General features: G+C 45.0%; 2 protein-coding genes across 10 annotated transcripts in view; one reads left to right on the top strand and one right to left on the bottom strand.

The window, feature by feature from the left end:
* The window catches only part of Aldh1l2 (aldehyde dehydrogenase 1 family member L2), a 42,275-nt gene extending 33,394 nt beyond the window's left edge, over nt 1–8,881 (bottom strand). The window contains exons 1-2 of the mRNA XM_038314919.1: nt 8,792–8,881; nt 811–955 (exon numbers count right to left, since the gene is read on the bottom strand). Coding sequence (XP_038170847.1) covers nt 811–955; nt 8,792–8,839 — 193 coding nt within the window. The 5' untranslated portion in view covers nt 8,840–8,881. The remainder of the gene's footprint in view (nt 1–810; nt 956–8,791) is intronic.
* Nucleotides 8,882–18,270: 9,389 nt separating this feature from the next.
* The window catches only part of Washc4 (WASH complex subunit 4), a 60,837-nt gene continuing 55,344 nt past the window's right edge, over nt 18,271–23,763 (top strand). For all 9 annotated transcript variants that reach the window (XR_005283657.2, XR_005283656.2, XR_005283661.2 and 6 more), the window contains exons 1-2: nt 18,271–18,403; nt 21,128–21,267. Coding sequence is in view for 1 of the 9 variants with exons in the window: in XM_038314896.2 (XP_038170824.1) it covers nt 18,343–18,403; nt 21,128–21,267 (201 nt within the window). In the remaining 8 variants the exon portion in view is untranslated. The remainder of the gene's footprint in view (nt 18,404–21,127; nt 21,268–23,763) is intronic.

Below are 23,763 nucleotides of genomic sequence, written 5' to 3'. Positions count from 1 at the left end.
AATGAATCCTTTCTCCTTTAAGTTGCTTTTGTCAAGGCCCTTTAAAAAGCTACTCATTGCATCAACAGGAAACAAACTAAGACACCTCATACAGTTAAATACGTAGCTGCCTCACAGACAATCTCAATTCTCAGGCTCCTCTGCAAGTGAGCCCGGCCTGTACCTCAGACCTGGCTAACTGGGTATGAACGGAAGTGATGTGTGCCATTTCTGGGCTGTGTCTTTAATAATGGGCTCATTTTCTGCCTCCTCTCTTTCTCTTTTTGGTATGTGGATATGTGATGTATGTACATGTTAATACGGGTATGTGAACATGTCCATGTGTGCGTGTGTGTGTGTGTGTGTGTGTGTGTGTGTGTGTGTGTGTGTGTGTGTTTGGAGGCCACAGGTCAATGTCAGGGGTCTTCCTTAATCCTTCTTCATCTTATTTTCTGAGACAGGGTCTTTTTACTGAACCAGGAGCTTGCCAACTGGCTAGGTTATCTGGCCAGTGATTCCCTTGTCTCTACCTCCACCCCACAATGCTGTCGAAACAGACAAGGCTGGAGCACCAAACTTGGTGTGAGTGCTGGGGATGGGAACTCAGGTCCTCAAGCTTGTGTGGGAAGCCTTTTACTGACAGAACCATCTTCCCGGCTCCCACTTTTCCCTGTTTGCTTGCTGGAACACTGACTCGTTTGGGGCTGAGGTGGCTACCTGGGACCATGGCTATGAAAACCTTGTCCTGATAATGTCACAACAATGGCAGAGGTCACATGCAACAAAAGTAGCTCTGAGAGTGTTTGACCCAGTGTTCCCAGGTGTACTCACCTAGAGGGTCAGCCTTCCCATCCTTGTCTGGAACTGTGAACACCCCCACTACTCGGTGGCCCTCTTTCTGGAGGTGGCTGTAGACTTCCTTTCCAAAGAGGCTCTGGCCAATAAGCGCCAACTTCAGCTTGTTTTTGAAATAGACCTGTGAAAGAATGTAGTAATGGCGGCAACTGACGTCGTGGACAGAAAACACTGGATGACAATTGTGGAAAACGTTGTACGATGACTCAAGGGCCAGAAGTTCCAAGACCTCCAACACAAATCGATTAGTCTGGTTGCTATGGTGACTGGAGGGTTGCTAGTGCAAGACCAGCCTGGGCTACTTAGTGACCTGCAGTCCTGCTGGCCAACTGGGGTAATAATTCTCCCAAAAGCTAGACTCTAGCAAAAAACCACAGTTTCAGACACGAAAAATCTCTGTCATTTGTTGTTGCTCAGGGGAGTCCGAGAAACTCCCAAAATAACACTGTGACTGTTGCCCTTGATTGCCTCTCAGAAGCTGAAGGCAAGACTCCTTTGCTGAAAATGCCATGTACTTCAGACATAGGAATCCCGAAAACCAAGCTGGATTTGACTGCAACACCTCTTGAAACAGGATACCCTTTTGTATGCTGTGAATATGTGTTGCTTTTATTGGCTGATGAATAAAGCTACTTCGGCCTATGGCAGGGCAGAATATAGCTAGGTGGGAAAGACAAACTGAATACAGGGGAGAAAGAAGGTAGAGTCAAGAGAGACGCTAGCAGCCACTGGAGGATTAAGATGCTAGAACATTAAGGGTAAGCCACAGGGCACATGGAGATATACAGGTTATTAGAAATATGTTCATTTAAATATGTAGAGCTAGCCAGTAAGAAGCCTAAGCCATCGGCTAAACAGTTTGTAATTGACATTAAGCCTTGGAGTGGTTATTGGGAACTGGCAGGCCGGAGAGAAACCTCCAGGTACAGCCTCTTCCCTGAGGACTAACTTTCATAGCACTAGAGGGTGCATTGCCAGCCGCCACGGGAGAAAATCAACAAATGCTGTGACATTTGCATACCACAGCGATCATTAGGTCAGGATATCCCAAAAGGTGCAATGGTGGTGCTCACATCTTGGTGCAACCAACAGCTTGATTGGGCTTAAGGACTTAAGACCCTCTAATTAGCAGGGAATTTATGGCTGGTAATATAAACCTAGCTAACTCCCGGTGGCTAGTGAGGTGGTCGACCTTAGAAGACAATACAGCATTGACTTTTTACTAAACTAGTCTGAGTCCCAACTGCATCCTAAATACTAATCCTTGTATCCACAGATAAGTGTAACTCTCGCCCCTCATCAAAGGAGCTTTTTATTCGTAGTAGATGGAGATAACTATAGAAAGCCACATGATTGTTTAAAATGCAGAACTGGTCATGGGATGCTTAGCCCCAACTATAATACAATGCCTGCACCTCAAATCCCAAGTGACCAACCCTAAGCATGTATGCTAAATGGACTCAGAAGGTTTTCACACACACACACAAACACATACACACACACACACACACACACACGTATGGACTCAGAGGTTTTACACACACACACGTATGGACTCAGAAGGTTTTACACATACACATGTATGTAACAATAATGGTTGAAGTGGTTCTTGGGAAGAGTTGGAGGGAGAGAAGGAAGGGGAGAAATGTTATAAACACAGGTACTCATGTATGAAATGCTCAAAAATTTAATACTGAAAAAGCTGGATATGGGGGCATGCATGTGTAATTTCAGTGCTGAGGAAGCAGAGGCAGGGGGATTACTAGAGCTTGCTAGCCCACCAGTCCAGCTGAATAGGCAAGTCCAAGCCATGAGAGACCCTGTCTCAAAAACAAGGTAGATGGGCGCTGGAGAGCTGACTTGGTCGTTCAGAGCACTTGCTGCTCCTCCAGGGGACCCGTATTCGGTTCCCTGCTCTCGTGTTAGGTGGTTCGGGACCACCTGCAGCTCCAGCTCCAAGGGATCCAATCCTCTTCTGACCTCCGTGAGTACACACACACACACACACACACACACACACACACACACAAAGGACACACATACATATACACACAAAGGACACACACTTACACACTTATTAAGAAATAAAACCAGCCAGGTGGTGGTGGCACACACCTTTAATCCCAGCATTTGGGAGGCAGAGGCAGGTAGTTCTCAGTGAGTTTGAGACCAGCCTGGTCTACTAAGTGAGTTCAAGGACAGCCAGGAAACCCTATCTCGAAAACAAAAACAAAACAAAAGAAAAAGGAAAGAAAAGAAAGGAAAAGAAGAGAAAAGAAAGAAAAAAAAAACAAAGTAAAGTGTACCCCAGGAACAAACCAGAGTTGACCTCTGGCCAGCACACACACACACACACACACACACACACACACACAAATACACACATACACACCAAGAAAAAAATTTAAAATGCTCTGTAACTATTTTACCTCTGTATCCTATAATTAGGGCTGAAACAGAATCTTCCCGTTGGCCACCTTACAAAAATTTTAACTTCGCCCCACACAATTGCTCATGCCAGATATTTTAAGACATCTGAAACACTACTTTCAAAGTACACAGAGGGGCCAGGCCGTAGCTCTTTGGGGGAAGCACCTGTTCACCATGTGCAAGACCCTCGGACCGACAACCAACATTACCAACCAAAGTGGGGTGGGCATAGACAACCTCAAAGCACACAGAAGTCAAGAGGCCTCGTCCTTCAGTGCAGTGTGCTTCTACATTCGACTCAACTGTCATCTGGCTAGCTCGAGTTCAGTTCCAGATCAGCCGAGAACATCTCTAAAGCAATCATGTTGCATTCACTGACCGCTTTCTGAGCTTGGCAGGTGACTCCGCACCCCATCCCTCCCTCTGATGCTGTGAACGACCGACAGACCGACCGCACAGCCTTCAACCTGAAGCTTGCCTTTTACTACAGAGCCACACCCCCCAGCCCAAGGTGAGTTTTTAACACTGGCAAACGCTCAGATTCCAGGACCGTAAGTCTATTTGTGAATTCGCAGGATTCCGGAAAACTGGACTTAAGATATTTCTTGCTTCCGTGTCTCCGAGTACAGTCTGAGTGCTGACTTGACCGTGCTGGCAGAATCCACCAGGAAGATGCTTTGTTTGTTCTCGGTGTGCGTTTCCCTTTCGGATCCCCCCACCCCATACTACAAGATGCGTAGAAAAAGTGGTCCCTGTCCTCGGGGACTTCATCAGTTGGGAGGGAAGACATCCAAGTAGACAAATCAGTGACACAGTGCTAGGATAGGTGGGCACAGCGAGGTTCCGAAAGGGGACGACATCACCCGAAGACAGTTCTTCACAGTGGGCAGGAGATAGCATACGGGTGCCTATGTGTTTGTGCGTGTGTGTACATAGCGTGTGTGCAGGTGTACATATGTGTGCACGTGTGGAGGACAGACGTCAGTGTCCTCCTCAGCCACTCTCCATGTTCTTATTTGAGACAGGATCCTTCACCAGACCTGGATGGAGCTGACTGAGTCAGCCAATTAGCCCCAGTGATCACCCCGTCTCTGCCTTCCCATCTCTTACGCTACAGGTACACACTACCACACACACTTTTTACACAAGTGTGGGGATTTAAACACAGCACTTTTACCTGAGGATCCATCTCCCTGTCCCTAAGAGAATTCTTTAGCTGAATCTCAGGGATGTCATCTTGGGAGCAGGCCAAGAAAGTGGGGAGGATTACGTGAAACCCCTGGGGAGTTCCTGGCAGGAGATGAAGAAATGGTACAGTGTCCAGAATGGGGAGTCATGGAATGCTGAGAATCGGCAATCGAGACAGGAGCTGCAGAGGACTTTATCTATCCCAGTCATTTGTACCATATTATGAAGACAGTGGGAATCCCTGAGTGACTGTGGGCAGGAGGATAATATGGATTCATCTCTGGGTTAGCCCATCTCTGGGGCAGCTCTGTCAAGGCATGAGCTGGCTCCGAGGCGTGCCTCTCGTGCTTGAAAATGGAGCAGAGAGAGAAAATAACAGCTGCTTTTCAGTGTGCTCCCATGATGCATTTGGAGTGTGCAAAGGCCCTGGCTAGTGTGACAAGCTTTCACCTGAGCTGGAGCAGCTTGTCATGCTTCAGATAGAGATGAACCTACGCAAGATCTACAGACATCAGCGACAAGCTTGTGCAACTCGGTTTCCTTATTGCATCACAATATAAAGAAGGCATTCATATCGATTGTCATCCTGATCTTTTTTTCTCAGTGCTGGGAGTCAAAGCTGAGTTGCTGTACCTGGCAGGCCAGTGCCCCTAGCTACACTCCCCAGCCCTCATCACTTTTTAAAGTTCTTTTCAAAGGGTCGTTATTTTCACATTATTAATGTGTATGTGTCTGTGTGGGTTTACGCCGTGAGTGTTATGGTGGTATCAGAGTTACAGGTGGTGGTGAGCTGCTGAACAGGGTTACTTGCAGAGGGTAAAAAAAATCCTTGTGTACACAAGCACTGGAGAGGCCAAGAAAGTTAAACACATAACTTATCTCTTCCATGGAACAAAGTACATAGTTGTTTTTCTGGAATGGTGGGGAGGGAATGTAGTTTACAACCTGGTCATCCTTTGCTACACGTTGGGTGAGGCTCCCCATGTATCCCCCAGAATATTGTCCTTTTATCCCGGACTTCCTCCCCACCCAGCTCCCCGCAAAAAAAAAAAAAAAAAAAAAAAAAAAAAAAAAAAAAAAAAAAAAAAAAAAAAAACCTTGAACATTACTTCTAGGCCATAAAACTCATCTTTGTGAGAGATGTCACTGTATTTTACAGTCTAAGTGACTTCTATGCCATCTTAGAGCCAGGCCAGTCCTGACGCCCACGGGCGTTATGTTTACCTCGGTCCATCTCCCAGACCCTCATCTTGAGCATTGTTCCTAAGTCAACAGTTTCACTCACAGGACTGAGTTAATTGCTATCTGAATGCTTTCTTCCAAAACTGGGCTGTGCTTACGTATGGCTGAGGTCAAACCATCTGGGTCAGACCCAGCACGTTACCAAATCAGACTGATGCGAGTTTCGTTCTTCACCCTGCTTGATTTTTCTCCTGCTGGCTGTGAAGTCTGTGTGGACCCTCGCACAGATGCTGGGAATCGAACTCCCATCCTCTGTGAGAGCAGCAAGGTCTCTGATCCTCTGAGCCAGCTCCGAAGCACCTTGCAACATATTTGTGTCTCCCCCACTTCCCTCCTCCCAGGCACCCCAGAGGCAGAGTTTCTCTGTGTAGTCCTGGCCCCTGGCTGTCCTGGAACTCACTCTGTAGACCAGGCTGGTCTCAAACTCACAGAGATCCCCCTGCCTCTGCCTCCCGAGTGCTGGGATTAAAGGTGTGCGCCACTACTGCTGCCCCCTCCCAATTTTTTTTAATCATCTCAGGATGTCAACACAGAGGCCTGTCAGGAGGTGATGCCTGAAGAGGGATGCTTAGCATGGGGGAGAGAGGAGAGAGAGAGAAAGAAAGAGAGAGAGAAAGAAAGAGAGAGAACTGACATTTTTGACTTTCAGGAAAGGGGGACACATCATCTCCGCTCTCCAGTGTGTCCCCATCGTTGTAATGTTATCTCTCTGAGGCCTCTCCAGAGCCCAGCAGATGCTGGTACCATGCTCCTGCGCTTCTAGAACTGAGAGCTAGAGAAGTCTCTTTTTATAAAGTTCCCAGCCTCCTGTGTTTTTTAATAGCCACAGCACACAAACTAACACAAACTGTCGTTAAATGCAACCAAGCATACCCTTTCTCATGTACTTGTGTACATGCCCATGAATCCGGAACACATAACCACTACCACACCAGCACTCACTACCGTTTCCCTGTGCCACCAATACTTGCTCCTTCCTACTAGTGATCCTGAGATCTAGTGACTTCTTCTGTCTCTAGATCCTCTTTCAAAAACGCCAGATCTGTGACTATCTAGACCTTTGGGGGGGGTTCCTATGCTTAACATACATATTTGGGTTTCGTTCCCAGTGTGGACGCCTGTGGTTCTTTTCTCCCCATGCAAGGTAAAATCCATTATATCCGTGGTTTTGTTATATTTTGTTTATCGTATCACCCAATGAGAACGATCTTTCCAATTAGGGATGATTATAGAAACACCCTATAAATATCTGTAACACAGGTTTTATTCCTTGTGGGTAAATACATACCTAGAAGTGTGTAGCTTAGCCTATAACTCAGGGGTGCAGGGTGTGCTTTGCCCGTGGGAGGCTCCAGCTCCATCCCTAACACCATGAAAACAAACAAAGACCTAATAGAGTGGAGGCAGCATCCTGTGGTAGAGATACCATTTAGCACTATATGGCTCAGCAAGAAGGCTCGTCTGGTAGGGACACTTGCTGCCAAGCTTTGGGACCAACAAAACAACTCACTGACAATCATCCTCTGACTTCTCCATGTGTGCTACGTCATGTTACCGCCTCAGGTAAAAACATGATTTAAAAAATTTGCAAAAGGAACTGGCAAGCTTCCAAAGTGGTCGTACCATTTTGTATTCTTATTAGCTGCGTGTGTTCATTTAAAAAAAAATTCTTAGGGAGCAGAACACAGTCCAAAGGAGGTGATCTATATTATCTTTAAAGTAAAATGTCCCTAGTTCTTCACCATCTTCCTTTTGACCATGCAGAACTCTGCCTGATTCCAAGCTCTCTCCGTGGCCACCTTCCCACATGTAAACCCTGGGGACAGTGGGCTCCTGGGACAGCCTGCTGCTTCCCCCAGCCGTGTTTCTATTTCTGCTATCTGTTACCCGGCCTGTTCAGTTTTTATTACTGAAAACTTCTGTAACCCCAGGTGGAAATCCTCATCCTTCGAAACTCCTTCCTTTCAGCTTTCCAACAGCTCACTGACAGGCGTGACAAAGGCCGGTGAGGTGACAGCCCCTTGCTGTCCGTGAGTGGTTGAAGAAGTGAAGGAAGGGTCCAAGGGCGGCCCAGCTGAGCAATCAAAAGCCCAGGGCAGACAGGTAACTGTGACTCTTCCCGAAATCACTAGAGTTCATTCTAAGGAGCAAGATGAATTCTGACCGTTTGAGTTTACCTAGGAGACACAAAACTTTGAAATGAGTGGAAACCAGGGACAAATTCTTAGCACGATTCAGGATTCTGCCTTATACTTGTTTTACATATGGCACTGTCAGAGAAAAAACGAATGGGGCAAAATCCTTTATAACACAGCTGGGCCGTGCTGCTTACAAAAGAGATTACACAGGATAGCCGCTTTCCTTAGCCTGAACAGCCTGAATTGTCTAGGCTCAGAAAGGCTCTTCTCCCAAGGCCCACCCAAGTGCTGAAGGCTGAGCCACTTGCAACGTGTCGGCTCGGCTCCCGGCTCCGTTCCGTTTCTAGAAGCGCTGATGCAATCTCAAGCCTGAGGGCTGGGCCAGGGCCGGGGATTCTTACACTACAGTTTAACAACGTTCCAGCGTGGCTACTCCAGCAGTGCTGGGTGATCCTGGAAATCTGGCCGCCGCGACTCGGTGGGAAGCACCAGGCAGTCCCTGCTTGCGGTGCTGAGCTTGCCTGAATCACGGTCGCATCTGACAGACCTTGCAAGGCCGGTGCCTAGTGCTCACTCTAATTTATCATCCGGATCTTATACGGTTCACATCGGGGCCAGGGAACCTCTGGGTTGAAATGCAAAACGGAAGAAAACAGATGCTAGCTCCCGTTCCTTTACCCATTGTCATTCCCCAGCTTGTCATCCCAGCCAGACCTGACACATTCAGTAGCCTCGTCTGCAACTCATTCCCCGCAAAAGACAAAGGCTCACTTGACAGTTCCCATCCCGGATACCCGCAGCAGCCTTCTCTGAAGTCGCCCAATATGAAAAATGCTGTGGTCCCTTCTTGCAAGATCTGGGCATCACTGCCCACCCCAGCGTCCGCCGCCCTGACTCGGCAGCCCCTGAGGTCTGGAAAGCAAGACCAGGTCGTGGATGCTCGCTTTGGTTGGACTCACCTGACCGGTGGAGAAGTGCCGAAGCGCCTGGCTGCCCGGCCACCGCATGTTGAAGGGGAGCGCGCGATTGCCACGGGGCTCGGGAGGCAGGCGCTGGGAGTGGGCACCAGGGCTGCAGAACGCTCAATCCAAGCTCTGCTCACAGCCCCGCCCCTCAACTGGCAGGTCCCGCCCCTCAGCTGGCAGAGCTCCTGCCCTCCCCCCCCCACGTGAGCCGGAGCAGTCTGGGAACGAATTGGTGCCCAACCGCAGGAGCATCTCTTGGAAGCTACCTGGACTCAGGCTCTGTTCCATGGATAGCCGAGGTGTTCACTAGAGGTGGGACCTTTCACCAGTTACTCAGATCTTTTGGAGTCAGGATGAGAGATGCACCTTAAAATGGTCCATCGAACACCCTGCGAGGGTTACTCTTCTTTATCGACTTGGCATAAGGTAAAATAGCCTTGTAAAGGGATTGCCTAGATGGAATATTTCTTGTGTTAACTGAAGTGAGAAGATGTATCCTAATTGTGGGTGGCACCATTTCATGGGCTGGGCCCTGCAGTAAGCATGCATGCATTTGCTCCCTCCCTCCCTCCCTCCCTCCCTCCCTCCCTCCCTCCCTCCCTCCCTCCCTCCCTCCCTCCCTCCCTCCCTTCTTTCCTTTTTCCTCTCTCCTTCCCCCTTCTTTCTCTGCCTCAGGTTCCTGCCCTTGCCTTCCAGACCATGATGGATAGTAACCTAGACTCCCAAGTTAAATAAATCCTTTCTCCCCCTATTTTTTTTGTCGGGGGGGGCAGAATTTGAGACAGGGTTTCTCTCTATAGCTCTGGCTGTACTGGAACTCGCTCTGTAGACCAGGCTGGCCTTGAATTCACAGAGAGAGATCAGTCCGCCCCCCCCCACACATCCTTCGTCGGAGGATGAAGGTTTGGTGAGATACGGTCCCCTGGGCTTGGCACACAGATCTGGTCCCCAGTAGATAATCCATACCTGTCTTTGTCCCTTGCCTCTCTGAAGACACTCTCACACATGCTTTAGTGGAACCTTTGTTCCAAAAGAATGTCTTAGCCCGGAGCTCGGGCTGCTCAGGGCTGGGCATTCATCCTGTAGTTTTTTTTAATTATTGAAACTATATATATATATATATATATATATATATATATATATATATATAATGTATAAAATATTGTCTGTGTGTATGTCTGCAGGCCAGAAGAGGGCACCAGACTTCATTACAGATGGTTGTGAGCCACCATGTGGTTGCTGGGAATTGAACTCAGGACCTTTGGAAGAGCAGGCAATGCTCTTAACCACTGAGCCATCTCTCCAGCCCCATCCTGTTTCTTCATGTTCTTCACATGTTTTCTTCCCCTCCCCCACATGGAGTTGGTAGGGAAAAGACTGGAATAGAGGCTGATGTGGAGGGGAGGGAATGGGGTTGGGTTTGGTCAAAATACATGATATTCATGTATGAAATTCTAAACAATGAAAAATAAAATATACCAAGAATGTATTTTCCCCAAATTCACAGAAACAGAATATTAATATTACTATATGCTCACAATTTTTTGCCATTGTTTATTCTTTTATTATCAATAGTATCACTTATAAATCGCTTTTATCCCCTGCCCTCTGTCTCTTTTCTTCTCCCCATCAGTTCCACTTCTGTGTTTGTTGTAGTTTTCTCAGCTTGGCACAGGTAAATTATTTTAATATTTATTTATTTGTTTGTTTGTTCGTTCATTTATTTATTTATTTATTTATTTATTTATTTATTTATTTATTTATTTATTTATTTATATGCGGTATTCTGTCTGTGTGTAGTATGTCTGCAGGCCAGAAGAGGGCACCAGACCCCATTACAGATGGTTGTGAGCCACCATGTGGTTGCTGGGAATTGAACTCAGGACCTTTGGAAGAGCAGGCAATGCTCTTAACCTCTGAGCCATCGCTCCAGCCCCCCAGGTAAATTTTTTTTAACTTTACTTTTATTTCATTTATTTGGTGTGTGTGAGTGTGTGCGTGTGTGTGTGTGCACGTGCGTGCGTGCGTGTGCGTGCGTGTGTGTGTGTGTGTGCACGTGCGTGCATGCGTGTGTGTGTGTGTGTGTACATAGGTGTGTGGCTGTGCCTGTCCACGCATACACCAAGGGATCGCTGAAGGATGCCAGGTGTCCTGCTTTATCCCCCTCCATCTTATTCTCCTGAATTAGGTTTTCTCACTGAACCTGGAGCTGGATTGGCAGAGTCGGGGGGCCAGCCTTGGCAAAAATACTACTTGCCAGGGTAAGGGCTTGGGGATCAGAAAAATAGTAAAGAGAACAAAGATGTGAATGAAAATAATAGAGCAGAAACATAGGATAGAGGGAGGGAGGGAGTTCCAGCGAATACTGAAATTTTCCACATTTAACTTCCAGTTGCTTAAAATACCAAGAGGTAGGAGAAAGAAAAAAAAACTGCGTTAACATGACATAAGAAAATGAAGAAACCCACTGAAGGTCGTGGGCTACATTCTTAGGTAAACATTTTGTTGCTAGAACAAGACAAGTAAAACTGACACCCTAGACCAAAACATTCTGTAGGCAAACTACTCCCTGTGTAGAATCCACAGCTATCTCCTTAAAGGAGTATAAACTTAGTTGGATCCTTGGATCCTTAGATTTTGTTTGGAGTAGAAACATATCTACTTCTCTATTCCTGAAATTCAAGGTCTGGATGTTAGCCACACCTGGTGACAATAACCTTGAGAGAGCAGAACTCTCTGATCCAAATCTAGGCGGGACCTTTGTTTGAGGTAGAAACACAATAACCTTGAAGGAACTAGAGGTAAGTTCCAACTCTCTGACCTTTGGTCAATGTGGAAATAGGCTCAAATTTTTGGGCCTCCACAGAGGCTGCTTAGCCCCAGCAATCTACCCGTCTATACCCTGTTGCCAGCACTGGGGTTATAGGTATACAACTTTTTGCTGTGAGATAATGCTCTTGTACACTGTAAAGATTTGTCACTTGTATTGGTTTAATAAAACACAGATTGGCCAGTAGCCAGGCAGGAAGTATAGGTGGGGCAACCAGACTAGGAGAATTCTGGGAAGAGGAAAGAGAGAGATGCAGTCACAAGTCAGATGCAGAAGGAGCAAGATGAGAAGGCCTTACTGAGAAAAGGTACCAAGCCACATAGCTAAACAAAGACAAGAATTATGGTTTTTTTTTTTTTTTTTTTTTTTTGGTTTTTCGAGACAGGGTTTCCCTGTAGTTTCTAGAGCCTGTCCTGGAACTAGCTCTTGTAGACCAGGCTGGCCTCGAACTCAGAGATCCGCCTGCCTCTGCCTCCCGAGTGCTGGGATTAAAGGCGTGCGCCACCACCGCCCGGCCTGAATTATGGGTTTTTTAAGTTGTAAGAGTTAGTTAATAATAAGCCTGAGCCAATAGGCCAAACAGTTTATAATTAATATAAGCCTCTGTGCATTTCTTTGGAACTGAAAGACTTTGGGACCAGGTGGGACAGAAACTTCTGCCTACAAGCTTTTTATGCAGGTGCTGGAAATTTGAACTTAGGTTCTCAGACCTGCACAGCAAATTCTTCACCTAACTGAGCCATCTACCTGCCTGGATAAGTCTGTTCTTTTGCAGTTGGTGAGATGCTCACACCTGTGATCCTAATGCTTTGGAAGCAGAGGCAGGAGCATGGCTGTAAGTCTGAGGACAGTCAGCCTCAGCTTCAAGCCAAGGTGAGCATGTGGGGGTGAGAGGACAACTTTCGAAAGTCAACTCTTGTTCCATGTAGGCCCAGGGGCTCTAACTCAGGCTGTCAGTGGTGGCAGACATTTTTCCTCACTGAGCCATCTTGAAGGTCCAGTTACAAACTTTCTGAAGTGTAGAAAGTATTTACTCCCACAATAAGTAGTGATTTTAGGGTAAAGTTCCATGTGTCTTCACACTGTCTTCATTTGGTGGCTTGTTTAGACTGAGTGACTTTTGACCATTTTGCCTTTGTGGGAATACTGCTGTTTTGTCTCTCTGTTTTTATAAATTGCTAAACTGAATATTTATTTTATTGTATACGAGAATGACATAATACTTATAAATCCCATTTTTATTAACTGCTTTTTAACTTATACTATTATTACTGCTCAAAATTCCTCCATATAAATAATAATAAATAATGTTATAATAATAAAATATGGTGAAAAAATAGCTCAAGCAGTTAAGAACACTTGTTCTTCCAGAGGACCTGGGTTCTATTCCCAGAACCCACGTGGTGGCTCAAAACCATCTGTAACTCCAGATTCAGGGGATCCAATGCCTTCTTCCGGCTTCTGTGGGCACCAGGCACACACGTGTTACACATATATACATACAGGCAACAAAACACATAAGCATAAAATAACGAAATGTTTAAAAAAATATGTTATGATAAAAACACAGCCCTAGAGGGTACCAATCCAAGTTCCTGTAAGTGGGAGAACTGGAGTCTAAGAAGCAAGTTTAAACATGGTGGCTCACAACCTTCTGTAATGAGATCTGGGGTCCTGCAACCATTCATGCAGGCAAAAGCCCCGTATACATAATAAATAAATCTTAAAAAAAGAAGCAAGTTTAATATTGATTAAAAACAAAAAAGCTTGGAGCTTGGCATGGATGTACTGCTGTAATCCCAGAACTAAAGAGACAGAAATGGAGGAATTGAAAACTTCAGGCTGGTCTGGACTAGATAGTGAGATCTGTCTTGAAAACTGAGGTACTGGGTGAGGCACTCTCATGGCGTGCACCAGGCCTTGGGTTTGGCCCCAGACACATGGACTCGGGGATAGAAGGTGAACGGTAAAGAATGAGAAGGACCAGTCAATATTAATGCAGCATGGGGTTTCCTCCTAGTAAATGATATAAGTCCTGTACTTGCTTTTTAAAACATTTTATTTTAAAATTTATGTCTATGTGTGTGTGTGTGTTCGCACACGCGTGTGTGCACACCTGTACATTTAGGTGCCTATGGAGGTCACGAGAGGCCATTGCATCCCTTGAGCTGGAGTTAGGCTTTTGTGAGTTGCTATGCACAGATCCTGGTAACTGAACCCTGGTCCTCTGGAAGAGCAGCAAGCCTTCCTAACCACAGGGTCATCTCTGTAGCCCTGGGTCTTCTACTCCCATAAATGTCACTTTGCTGTGGTGTGTTGTCACCGAGTTCATGAAGAGACCACCTCTGGCAAGGGAACAGAGGTGCTGGGCTCTGGGAAAGAGGCAGGACCCAGTGGGGAACAGTGAGATCCCGGAGTGAGTTGGGATTCCTACAGCTGGGTTAGTTTTGGAGGCAGCAGAGTCACTTTGTGTGCTTGGCTCTCCCTGCAGAAGGGAGGCTCCCTTTCTGTCCGTCTGCCATTGTTGGCACAAAGCTAGAGAGTCCTCATAGATGTCAGTGCCATGCTGTTTAGATTCCCCAGACATGGGATCTGTGACTCCGGAATAAACCTCTTTATATATTCATCAGAATCACGTGTTCTGTTTACAGAATAAACCTAGGGACACTGTAAGATTCAAAGTCATTCTTCTTTGCCTGCTATTGACCTCATTGCATATAAATATTTCAATAAAGGTCTCTAGGGACAAACTTACAATGATTACCAGTGACCTAAAATAGCTCCCTCTCCCCCAATTTTCCTCTTCATTTCGACTAGCAGAGAGCTTATAGACCAGGCATTTCTGTTGGCTCTTATTTCTCTTGGTGCAATGGTTCTCCTGTGGCCAGTGGTGGGAGATGGCACGCTACAGCATTATCTCCTGGCAGATTGCCAGTAGTAGGGAGTGCCACCGCGGCTTCAGCTGCTGTGTCCTCAACGTCTCTGCACACACAGGGGTCAATGCCTCTCATGAACTCTGCCCATGGAGCTAAATATATTTCTTAAAAGATAAATTACAAACAAACCTGATACCTTATTATGGTAATTTAAAATTTAAAAGCAAGACTGTCTACACTCTTTGAACAGAGGATGTTTTTTGATCATTCCTGGCAGCCTCCAGAGCAGTTCCTGGAAGAGATGTCTCTGAGCATATTTTAAGCCAATCACTACAACAGTGCTTTCACTGAAGCTGGGGGGAGGTTTGCAGAGGGGAGAGGCAGGGAGAGACTGCAGCCAGCCAGCCATAAGTCACTGAAGCTGAGAAGGTGATGGAAATCTTTCTCTGTCATTTGCTGTTGAATATTACAAAATAATGAAATGGATGAAGACATAAAAACAAGTCAATAATAATCAATAATAATTCCACAACTTAAGGGTAACAGCTATTTTGTCAAGCCAAACAAAAACCAAAATGAGAGATTTTTCGAAGAGAGAAATGGGGAGTAGCCATATGGGAAATAGTAAACTCCTGGCATGTTCAAGAGGCGGAGGAAAAAGGGAGGTTTTAATGGGAGAGGGTTACATCAGTTTTGTGAAACCATTTTTGTTGGCCACAGTGATTATAACGGGCTGCATCCGCTCATGATTGAAAAAGTTCTTTAGAGATTCTTCTCCAGAAGGTTGCATAGCCCTCCTTGCAAACATTGGGATATGATGGAATATTTTGTGATGATGATGATGATTAGGCAGTCATGGGTATTGGACTCTTTCCTCACAACCTCCTGGCTTCATTTATTTATTTTTTTTTGTAGGGTTGACATGAGACCTCATTTAATGTTAACATTTTATTTATCTACGTACAACGCGGGGCGGGCATGTGGAGGTCAGTGGATAAACTTCAGAAGTCAGTCATCCTTCCTTTCAGTGTGCGGATCCCAGCGGTTGAACTTAGGTCGTCAGGCATGGTGGCAAGCACCTTTACCTCCTGGGCCATCTTTACCCTCGTGAGGCTCCATCTTGATTCTGACGACATTTGCATCTCATTCACATTTGAAAAATAAGATTAATTTAACCTTTGAGAAACAGAAAGCCTTGTTGTAGTACCCAGCCTGTCCCAGTCACACAGCTATTTACTAAGTAAGCTGTGGATCTCACACAGGGTGGGAAGCAGGTCTGGGAGTGGAAAACCCAGAATCCAGCTGTGGATTCAATGATGTTGATCAGATGCCCACGTAAAGTTCCTGTGGCAATAAATGACTTGCTGACATAGCATGAAATTATAGTATATTTAAAGACCTCATCAAACTTTGGTGACACGTATGTTCTTAGACGCTGGACTTTCCTCCAAACACACTTCTGCCAGGCCCTTTCCTTTTTCTCGATCAACAAGCCCTGGTTGTCCAGTTTTCAACTTTTCTCCAGATTTTTGTTTCTGTTTAGGTTTGTTATTTTGTAATTTTTTAAATAATATTTCTTTACAAAGTCAGGCATGGTGACACATCCTTGTAATCCCACCACGTAGCAAGTGGAAGCAGGAAGATTTGGAATTCAAGGCTAGCCTCAGTGAGTTCAAGATTAGTCTGAGTTCCACGGGCTTAATAACAACAGCAATAAGCACAAAATAAATGTTATCTGTGTTAGTAAAATCCTAGAAGTTCTTTTATCTAGAATTCTAAATGTAAGCGTCTAAATAATAAAATTATTACAAAATAATCTTTTTTTTAAACAATCTTTTAAGAAATTTTATTTATTATGTATACAGTGTTCTGCCTGCATGTATACCTGTAGGCCAGAAGAGGGCACCGTATCTCATTATAGGACGGTTGTGAGTCACCATGTGATTGCTGGGAATTGAAGTCAGGACCACTGGAAGAGCAGCCAGTGCTCTTAATTGCTGAGCCATCTCTCCAGCTGAAATAATTTTTTTTAACCGTCCTGCTGTAATAATTAATTGCTAACTCCAATACCTGGATCATAGTCACTGTGAGATGCTTGGCTGCTAAGACCAAGTAGCTCAGTGGTAAAATCACTATCATAGCTTTCCCCCGGCCATACACACCCTCTCCTTGTGCTAATAGCCACTGGTTTCCATATAGGATAGTCTCCTCCACTCCCAGGCCGAACGATTCCTGCAGCGTTACTTCTTCCTTTGCTCTCTCCGCGGAGCACGTGACTTACACTCAGCCAGTCTGTCCATTCCTCCCGTTCTTTCTGTTTCCAAGACAGGCTGGAAAGTGTGCTCCAGTACCAAGAAAGGCAATCACTACTGGCAAGACTTGATTCTGGGACTTTTGTTCGAGTTATCAGTTAAGCGTGCTCTTTTTCTCTCGTAGGCTGGATTTAGTCTTGTGATGATTTGAGTCTGAAGCTGCCGACAGCTACCATATGGAAGCTAAAGGAGGCTGCCAGAACCCTGCGCGCTACAGAAAGACACCGAACATTCCAACGGGACATCCTGAAGGCAGAGGCGCAGGAAGTCCTCTCGGGTGTGACAGGTGTCACTGTAACACGTTCTTGAGATCAGCATCTTACAAAGAAGATGGTCATTTTTTGGCTCAGATCTTTGGACGCTAATGCCTTGCCGCAGACCCAGGAGCAACAGGGCCAGTCAGCTATGGTACTGGGATCTTGTATCAAAACCATGTCCAAACCTCAACATCTCAGATCATGCTCTTCAAGAGAATATTCTTTATTGATTTTTGGTACTTTATGATGCAAATAACTTAAAAACTACTTGCAAAAGATTCCGTTAATAGGCAAGAAAAATATAAGAGCCACTTTGTATATATCAGCATCTACTCATTCCCAAGTAAACCATTGTCTTAACGAGGTTTGAATTCTCCTATGTATTTGCAACCACACGGGCATGTTTACATAGATTGTAATTTAACGGCAAATATGCGATGTTCTAAAATTGCCTCCTGTCTTTTTTTTTCACGCCATTTGAGACCTGTTTCATTACATAGCTCTCTAAGGAATTCAGAGTATGAATGATTAAGTTTTATATTATTACTTTTTGATGGCTCTTTAGACTGTTTCCTAAAAACCGGGCTGGTAGAAAGCTGTTTGTGTAAACTTTAGGGTAAATGTAGAACTCGGGGTAACACAATTCCAATCCCACCGTCTTCCAAACAAGGAAGAGCAGTAATCGGTGTAAAGCAAGTCCAGTAGAGAGGTTGTTTGATCGCCTTCTTAAAGTCACTACTCTTTTATACACAAAAAACCCAAAACAAACAAACACAAATGGGGTAGGACGTGCACGGGGCGAGAACCGCGACAGTAAAGGCAGAAAAGAGCTGGTGAGTCAGGCATCTTGGTCCGAGGGCCAGGGCAGTGTCCTGGTGAAGGACCCTGTCTTTGCGTTGGTCCCCACCCTGTTATTTCCGCTCTTTCCCCGTTAGACTGATAGAGTAGCTCCCTCAGGTGTTTAAACAGCCTGGACGCAGCAAAGAAGAAACTGAATGTGGTTTGAGAACAGGCGCAAAAGGCAGCGAGGCCAGTGAAAAGATGCAGGATGCCAACAGCCACTGTCACTATGGCGGCCCCGCCGGGCGCAGGCGGACGGACTCGCTTTCCCAGCGGCCCCCGCGGTCCGCAGGGCCGAGCGTCCACTGGCTGTGGCGCGCGGGGGCGGGGCCGGGGCCGGAAGTCACGTGCCGTGACAGCGGCTGGGGTGAGGCCCGAGTCGCGGCGGTGGCTGGTCGGGGCTGTGTCTGTGGGAGGCGCCGCCGCGGCAATGGCCGTGGACACTCTGTCGCCGGACTGGGAGTTCGACCGCGTGGATGACGGCTCTCAGAGTGAGTCTCCTGGTGTCGGGCGAGGCGGGCCCGGGTGGCGCGGCCGAGGGAGGTCGGACGGCGCGGGGAGGCGCGGCCGCCCGCTGGGGACTGTCCCGTGGGGTGGGACGCGGCGCTGCGTGACTGCCGGGGTCGCGTCGAGCCGCTCGGGTGCCCGGTGTCCCTCGCGGAGGTGGGGGACCGGCCAGCGGTGCTCGCTCCCTGGGGGCCCGCCACGACAGGCCAGCCTCCCCGGGATGCCCATCCCAGGGCTGGCGCCAGATGCTCTGAGCCTTCGGTTCTAGGAGAGTCTGGGTTCCCGTTTCGGTTTCCTGTTTTCTTTTCTTTTTTTTTTTTTTTTGTTTCTCAAATCAACTTTATTAAGTTTGGGTTCGCGTTCCTAGAACCATAGAAGATAGCGGAAAAATAACTCTTCCTGGCATAAAAAAGCCAAAACCAAAACAACAGTCAACACGGGAATGTCATCTTATCCCTTCTAGGCCTTTTATTGATTTTATATGGTTAAAAAAAACTTCTGTAATTGTCATTGCAGCTGAAATTTTTAATTTATTTTAATTATTTTTACAAGATCTGCTTCGCAGTTGCTTAATGAAATCGAGTCGTCCGGCTTTATTTTTAAAATCAGAGTTATAACCCTAAAAGCCTCGCAGTTTGTGTCAGTGAAATGTACAAGCCAACCTAATTATATTAGAGAAACTCTTGAGATTGATTTGTTTCTTCTGAGTAATAGAAGAGAAATTGGGGTAGTTGTTTGAGAATTTTTTAAATGCATATCTTTCCCCGAAGTAGGAATGGCCTTTAAAAAAATTATAGCTGAATTGCGGATTATTTTAGAGATTTAGCATGTACAGGTTTATATATACTGAGGTTTTATTTGCCTTTACTCCCTGTCGAGCTTCGTCAGGGTCCTGTGCCGTGCAGTATTTCAGTAAACATTTCTTAATTGTGTGTGTGGCATAAAGATCTTGGTGAAAGGAGAGTCACCACTTTGGGTTTTGTTTTTTCGGATTTAAAGTGAACTGCACCTTGTCAGGTGTTCTTTTGTTTTGTTTTGCATCTGGCTGAAGTTGGAATGAAGGTGTATAGGGTTTGCATTTGTTTCAGCTTGAAGTAGAATGATCAGCTACTTAATCATAATACTGCATGAGCATTGTTTTAGGCCCTAGAGGGTTGGGGAAAACAGGACTGGGGAAAGGAGGGGAGAGAGAGCTTGGGTGAGGACACCAGGTAAGCACACCTGTGTACACGTGTGTGTGGGTATGCTGTGATAAAGCCCTTAACACTGTCTCCTGAGATGAAAAGGAATAAGAAAAATAAACCCAAGAAATGCATTTCGCTGGGAGGGAAGTGTGGTGTGCACTTTAACTTTGATGAGCTCAGAGCTGTTAGATATCTTACGAGCAAAGAGCTTAAAGGCTTCTGCAGGTTTTCAGGTGTTTCTAACCTTGGTCTAACCAGCTGATCTATGAGCGTGTTTTTCTAGTGCGGTCTTTAAGAACCCATTTGCCGGTCAAGTGATACTTTGGTCATTTCCCATGTGATAGAGTAAGACATTAACACGAGGTTGTTAGCTGTAGGTAAGATATTTCTCTTTGCCTGGTTTCCATTAGTTTTTGGACTTTGATTCATATCTAGACTAATTGTTTTCCAAAATTAACCAAGTGAACTGAATTGATGCCCTTGATTCAGGGCCTCAGTAGCAAAATAGAGGACAGGTGTCTTTATTTCCCACAGTGTGAGTCAGGACTTACTTCAGTTCATAATGGCTCCACACTTCAAATTTGAAGGGAAAAAAAAACCTTTTTTAAAGACAACAACTGAATTTAAGTTGAATTTTTGGAATCAGTAATGAATTCTTAGGTATAAGATGGAATGTTTATTAATTTAGGTGAATAGGCTTCTGAAAAATCCAACTTATTTCAGTGGCTTTAAGCCTAAGGTCATGTACTAATATATACATTTTGTGGGCCCCAGATGTCTTTTTGTTATGTTTTATTATCTTACATGTGTGTGCAGTACCCGCAGAGGCCAGAAGCTGATGTTGGATCTCCTGGGTTAGAGTTACAGAATCGACACATGGGTGCTGAGAACTGAACTGCAGTCCTCTGAACCCCAGTAATAAGAGCAGCCAGTGCTCTCAGTGGATAGACCATCTCTCCAGCCCATACATCAGCCAGTATGTTTTATCTGGCTTATACATGGTGATTATAATAACTAAAAAATTGAACAAGTAAAGATTTTGGTAAGTTGGGAATTATAGAAATATAAAAAAAAGTAGCAGGTCTAAAAACCTACATGTAAAATAGATTTGATTGTATTCTTAAACATTTTACTATGTATAAAATTAACCAACCTTTTTACAATTTGCTCTATAACAACACAGAATTTTGTACCTGCTTCCCATCAGGTAACTGATAACCTTTGCAGCAGAGTTGTGTGTGACCAAAAAACATAGGATAGCTTCTGGACCCTGGGTTGTCTGAGGCATGACTCGGGCTGGTTGGTAGCCCCAGATCCTAGGGTAAGGGCTGCAAGTTTAAGTACTTTCACATATTTGGGGAAAATTCAAAGCAGAATGACTCTTTAACTTTGGAACCTATTTCCATGAAGTGAGGCGCTCCACGGTAGTCATTGACCGTGTTTTGCTGCTGTTGTTGAGACCACTTGAAGCTAGTGTTCTGCCATTCATTAGTTGTAATTGTAACTTTCTGTTTTAAAATTTAGAAATTCATGCTGAAGTCCAGCTCAAGAACTATGGGAAATTCCTTGAGGAGTATACATCTCAGTTGAGAAGAATTGAGGACGCACTGGATGATTTGATTGGAGATGTTTGGGATTTCAATCTTGATCCTATAGCACTAAAGGTCTGAATTCATTTCATTTAAAATATATATATATATATATATATATATATATATATATATATATTTCTGAAAGAATGACAGAACCTTACAGTATCCTAACACAAAGTCCAATTATTCCACCTGGTCATTGTTTTGATCTTCAACAAAGAGCTAGATGGACACACTGGCTTTGCTTCTTTCATTGTAGGTATTTCACACATAGTCAAATGTACAGATTTTTAAGGATTTCTCATTGAGTTTTGCTGAGCACAGAGCTCTTCCACCTCAGATTCTCACGAAGATAGAAAACATTGCTGTCATTTCTTAAAAGGAATGAAATTGGGGATCTTAATGTGGGAATGCCTTTTTAAAAACAATTACTTATTTTATATGCATTGTGTTCTGTCATCATGTGTATCTGTGTGAGGATGTTGGATTCTTGGCAGTTGGAATTACAGAGTTGTGAGCTGCCATGTGAGTCTGGGAACTGAACCCAGGTCCTCCCGAAGAGCAGCCAGTGCTCTTAACCTCTGAGCCATCTCCCCAGCCCTGTATGTAAATAAGACACTCTTAGGTCCCTTCTGTAAGATACTTTAGGGCAGAGGTCTGTCACCAGTTACGCTGAGCACTCCTGTGCCACCCACTGCCCTAAATCGTGCATTAGCTTCTTCTCTGAGATATAGCGCATAGATAATACAGTTCATCTTCTTTGTGTGTTTTGGGACATGGTTTCACTGTCCTGGCTGACCAGAGACTCTGTGTGGCCCAGCTGGCCTCAAACTCAGAGTTCTTCAGCTTCTTGAGTGCTAGAGTCAGGCGTGAGACATACATAGTGCTTGGCTGTAGTTTACCCTGCTAGGTTGTACAGTTCAGTGGTTTTAAGACGGTATGTTTGCATATTTCATTGTCCATTGCCATCATCAATCTTAGGACATTTTCACCACCTGAAAAGGAAACACCCCCCCCGCTCCCCCTCCCCCACCCCTGTGCACACACAAGCATCACTGCCTGTCTCTCTGGGTTTGTCTTCACGGGTGTTTCCCACGAGTGAGATGGCGCAGTGTGTGAGCATTTGTGCCTAGCATTGCTCATCTGTGGTGTAGCCAGTGTTAATACATAAATATGCTTTAAATTGACGAATGTGTGTTCCATTATATGCAAACCTTGTGCCACAGAGCCGTCTATTCTATTCTTTTTTTTTTTTAAAGATTTATTTATTTTGTTTACAGTGTTCAGTCTGCATCTATACCTGCAGGCCAGAAGAGGGCACCAGATCTCAGTACAGATGGCTGTGAGCCAACATGTGGTTGCTGGGAATTGAACTCGGGACCTCTGGAAGAACCATCAGTGCTCTTAACCTCTGAGCCATCTCTCCAGCCCGAGCTGTCCTTTCTTTAGTGGATAGACATTTAGGTTTCCACTTTTGGCTGTTGGAAATAATGCTACGTATGTGTCTTACATTTTTATGTACACGTTTTCATGTCGTGCATGTATATTAGAAGCAGAATTACTGAGTTGTTTGGTAACTGTGCTTAGCTTTCTGAGGATTTTATTGTACACATATTTGTGTGTGTTTGTGTGTATGCACTGTGCCATGGTGTGTGTGGAGAGAGTACAACTTGTAGGAGCTGGTTCTTTTCTTCCATAAGGGTTCTGGGCACTGAACTTAGATCACCTGGCTTGGTAACAAGTGCCCTTTATCTGTTGAGCCATTTTGCTGACCCCCTTCTCATCTTTTTCCTGATGTGGCCATACTGTTTTCCATCCCTATCAGTAATATATGGGGTGTCATTTTCTCTACATTGTTGCCAAAGTTTGTTATTGTCTGTCTTTTAAATGCCTCATGGCTTTGTGAAAGAATGAAATTGACTCAGCTTTAGTCTTCTGTCAACAGAAACTTTAAAATCTCTTTATATATTTATCCTCTTGTACAGCCCTTTCTCTCCCCATTTACCCTGGGACCTTTCTTTAGTCCCTTTATTGGGAAATTATTTTATGTTCCTGCTCCGCAAGAGTCATAGATTCTGATAAGATCTCTATAAATAGAAATTGCAAACTAAATGAGAGAAGTTATTTTTAGTTTACATATGTACTTTATTGTTAGTATGTAACTAAAAGAAAGGTCCAGTTTTCACTTAATAGAAAATTCGTTTTAGTTACTAATCAGGAAAGCTTTGGAGCCAGGTGGAAATGAAGCTGCATTAGATGGTAAAAGTGCCTGGACTGTATTTTGTTTCTGAGCATTGTGTTTTGTAACGACTAAGTTTGGCCCGTTTAGTTACGACATCTTACTAAGTGTATGCTTGCATAACAGTTTCTGAAAGGACAGAGCTCACTGTTAGTCTTTTCTTAGTGTCCTCCCACCCTCAGCCACTTTCTGTCTGGAGCTGTTCGGGTGCCTCGTGTGGTGTGCAGGCTGTTTCTCCTCAAGTGATTGTACTTTCTTCCTTTGTTGAGATTATCTTAAACATAGTAGTTGAGTTGATGCTAATGCTGACTGACTGTAGGGTCTAACAC

Source organism: Arvicola amphibius, chromosome 17, assembly GCF_903992535.2.
Source record: "Arvicola amphibius chromosome 17, mArvAmp1.2, whole genome shotgun sequence".
NCBI classification, from domain to species: Eukaryota; Metazoa; Chordata; class Mammalia; order Rodentia; family Cricetidae; genus Arvicola; species Arvicola amphibius.
Note: the sequence above shows the minus strand (reverse complement) of the source record. Positions and strands in the feature narration are given on the sequence as shown.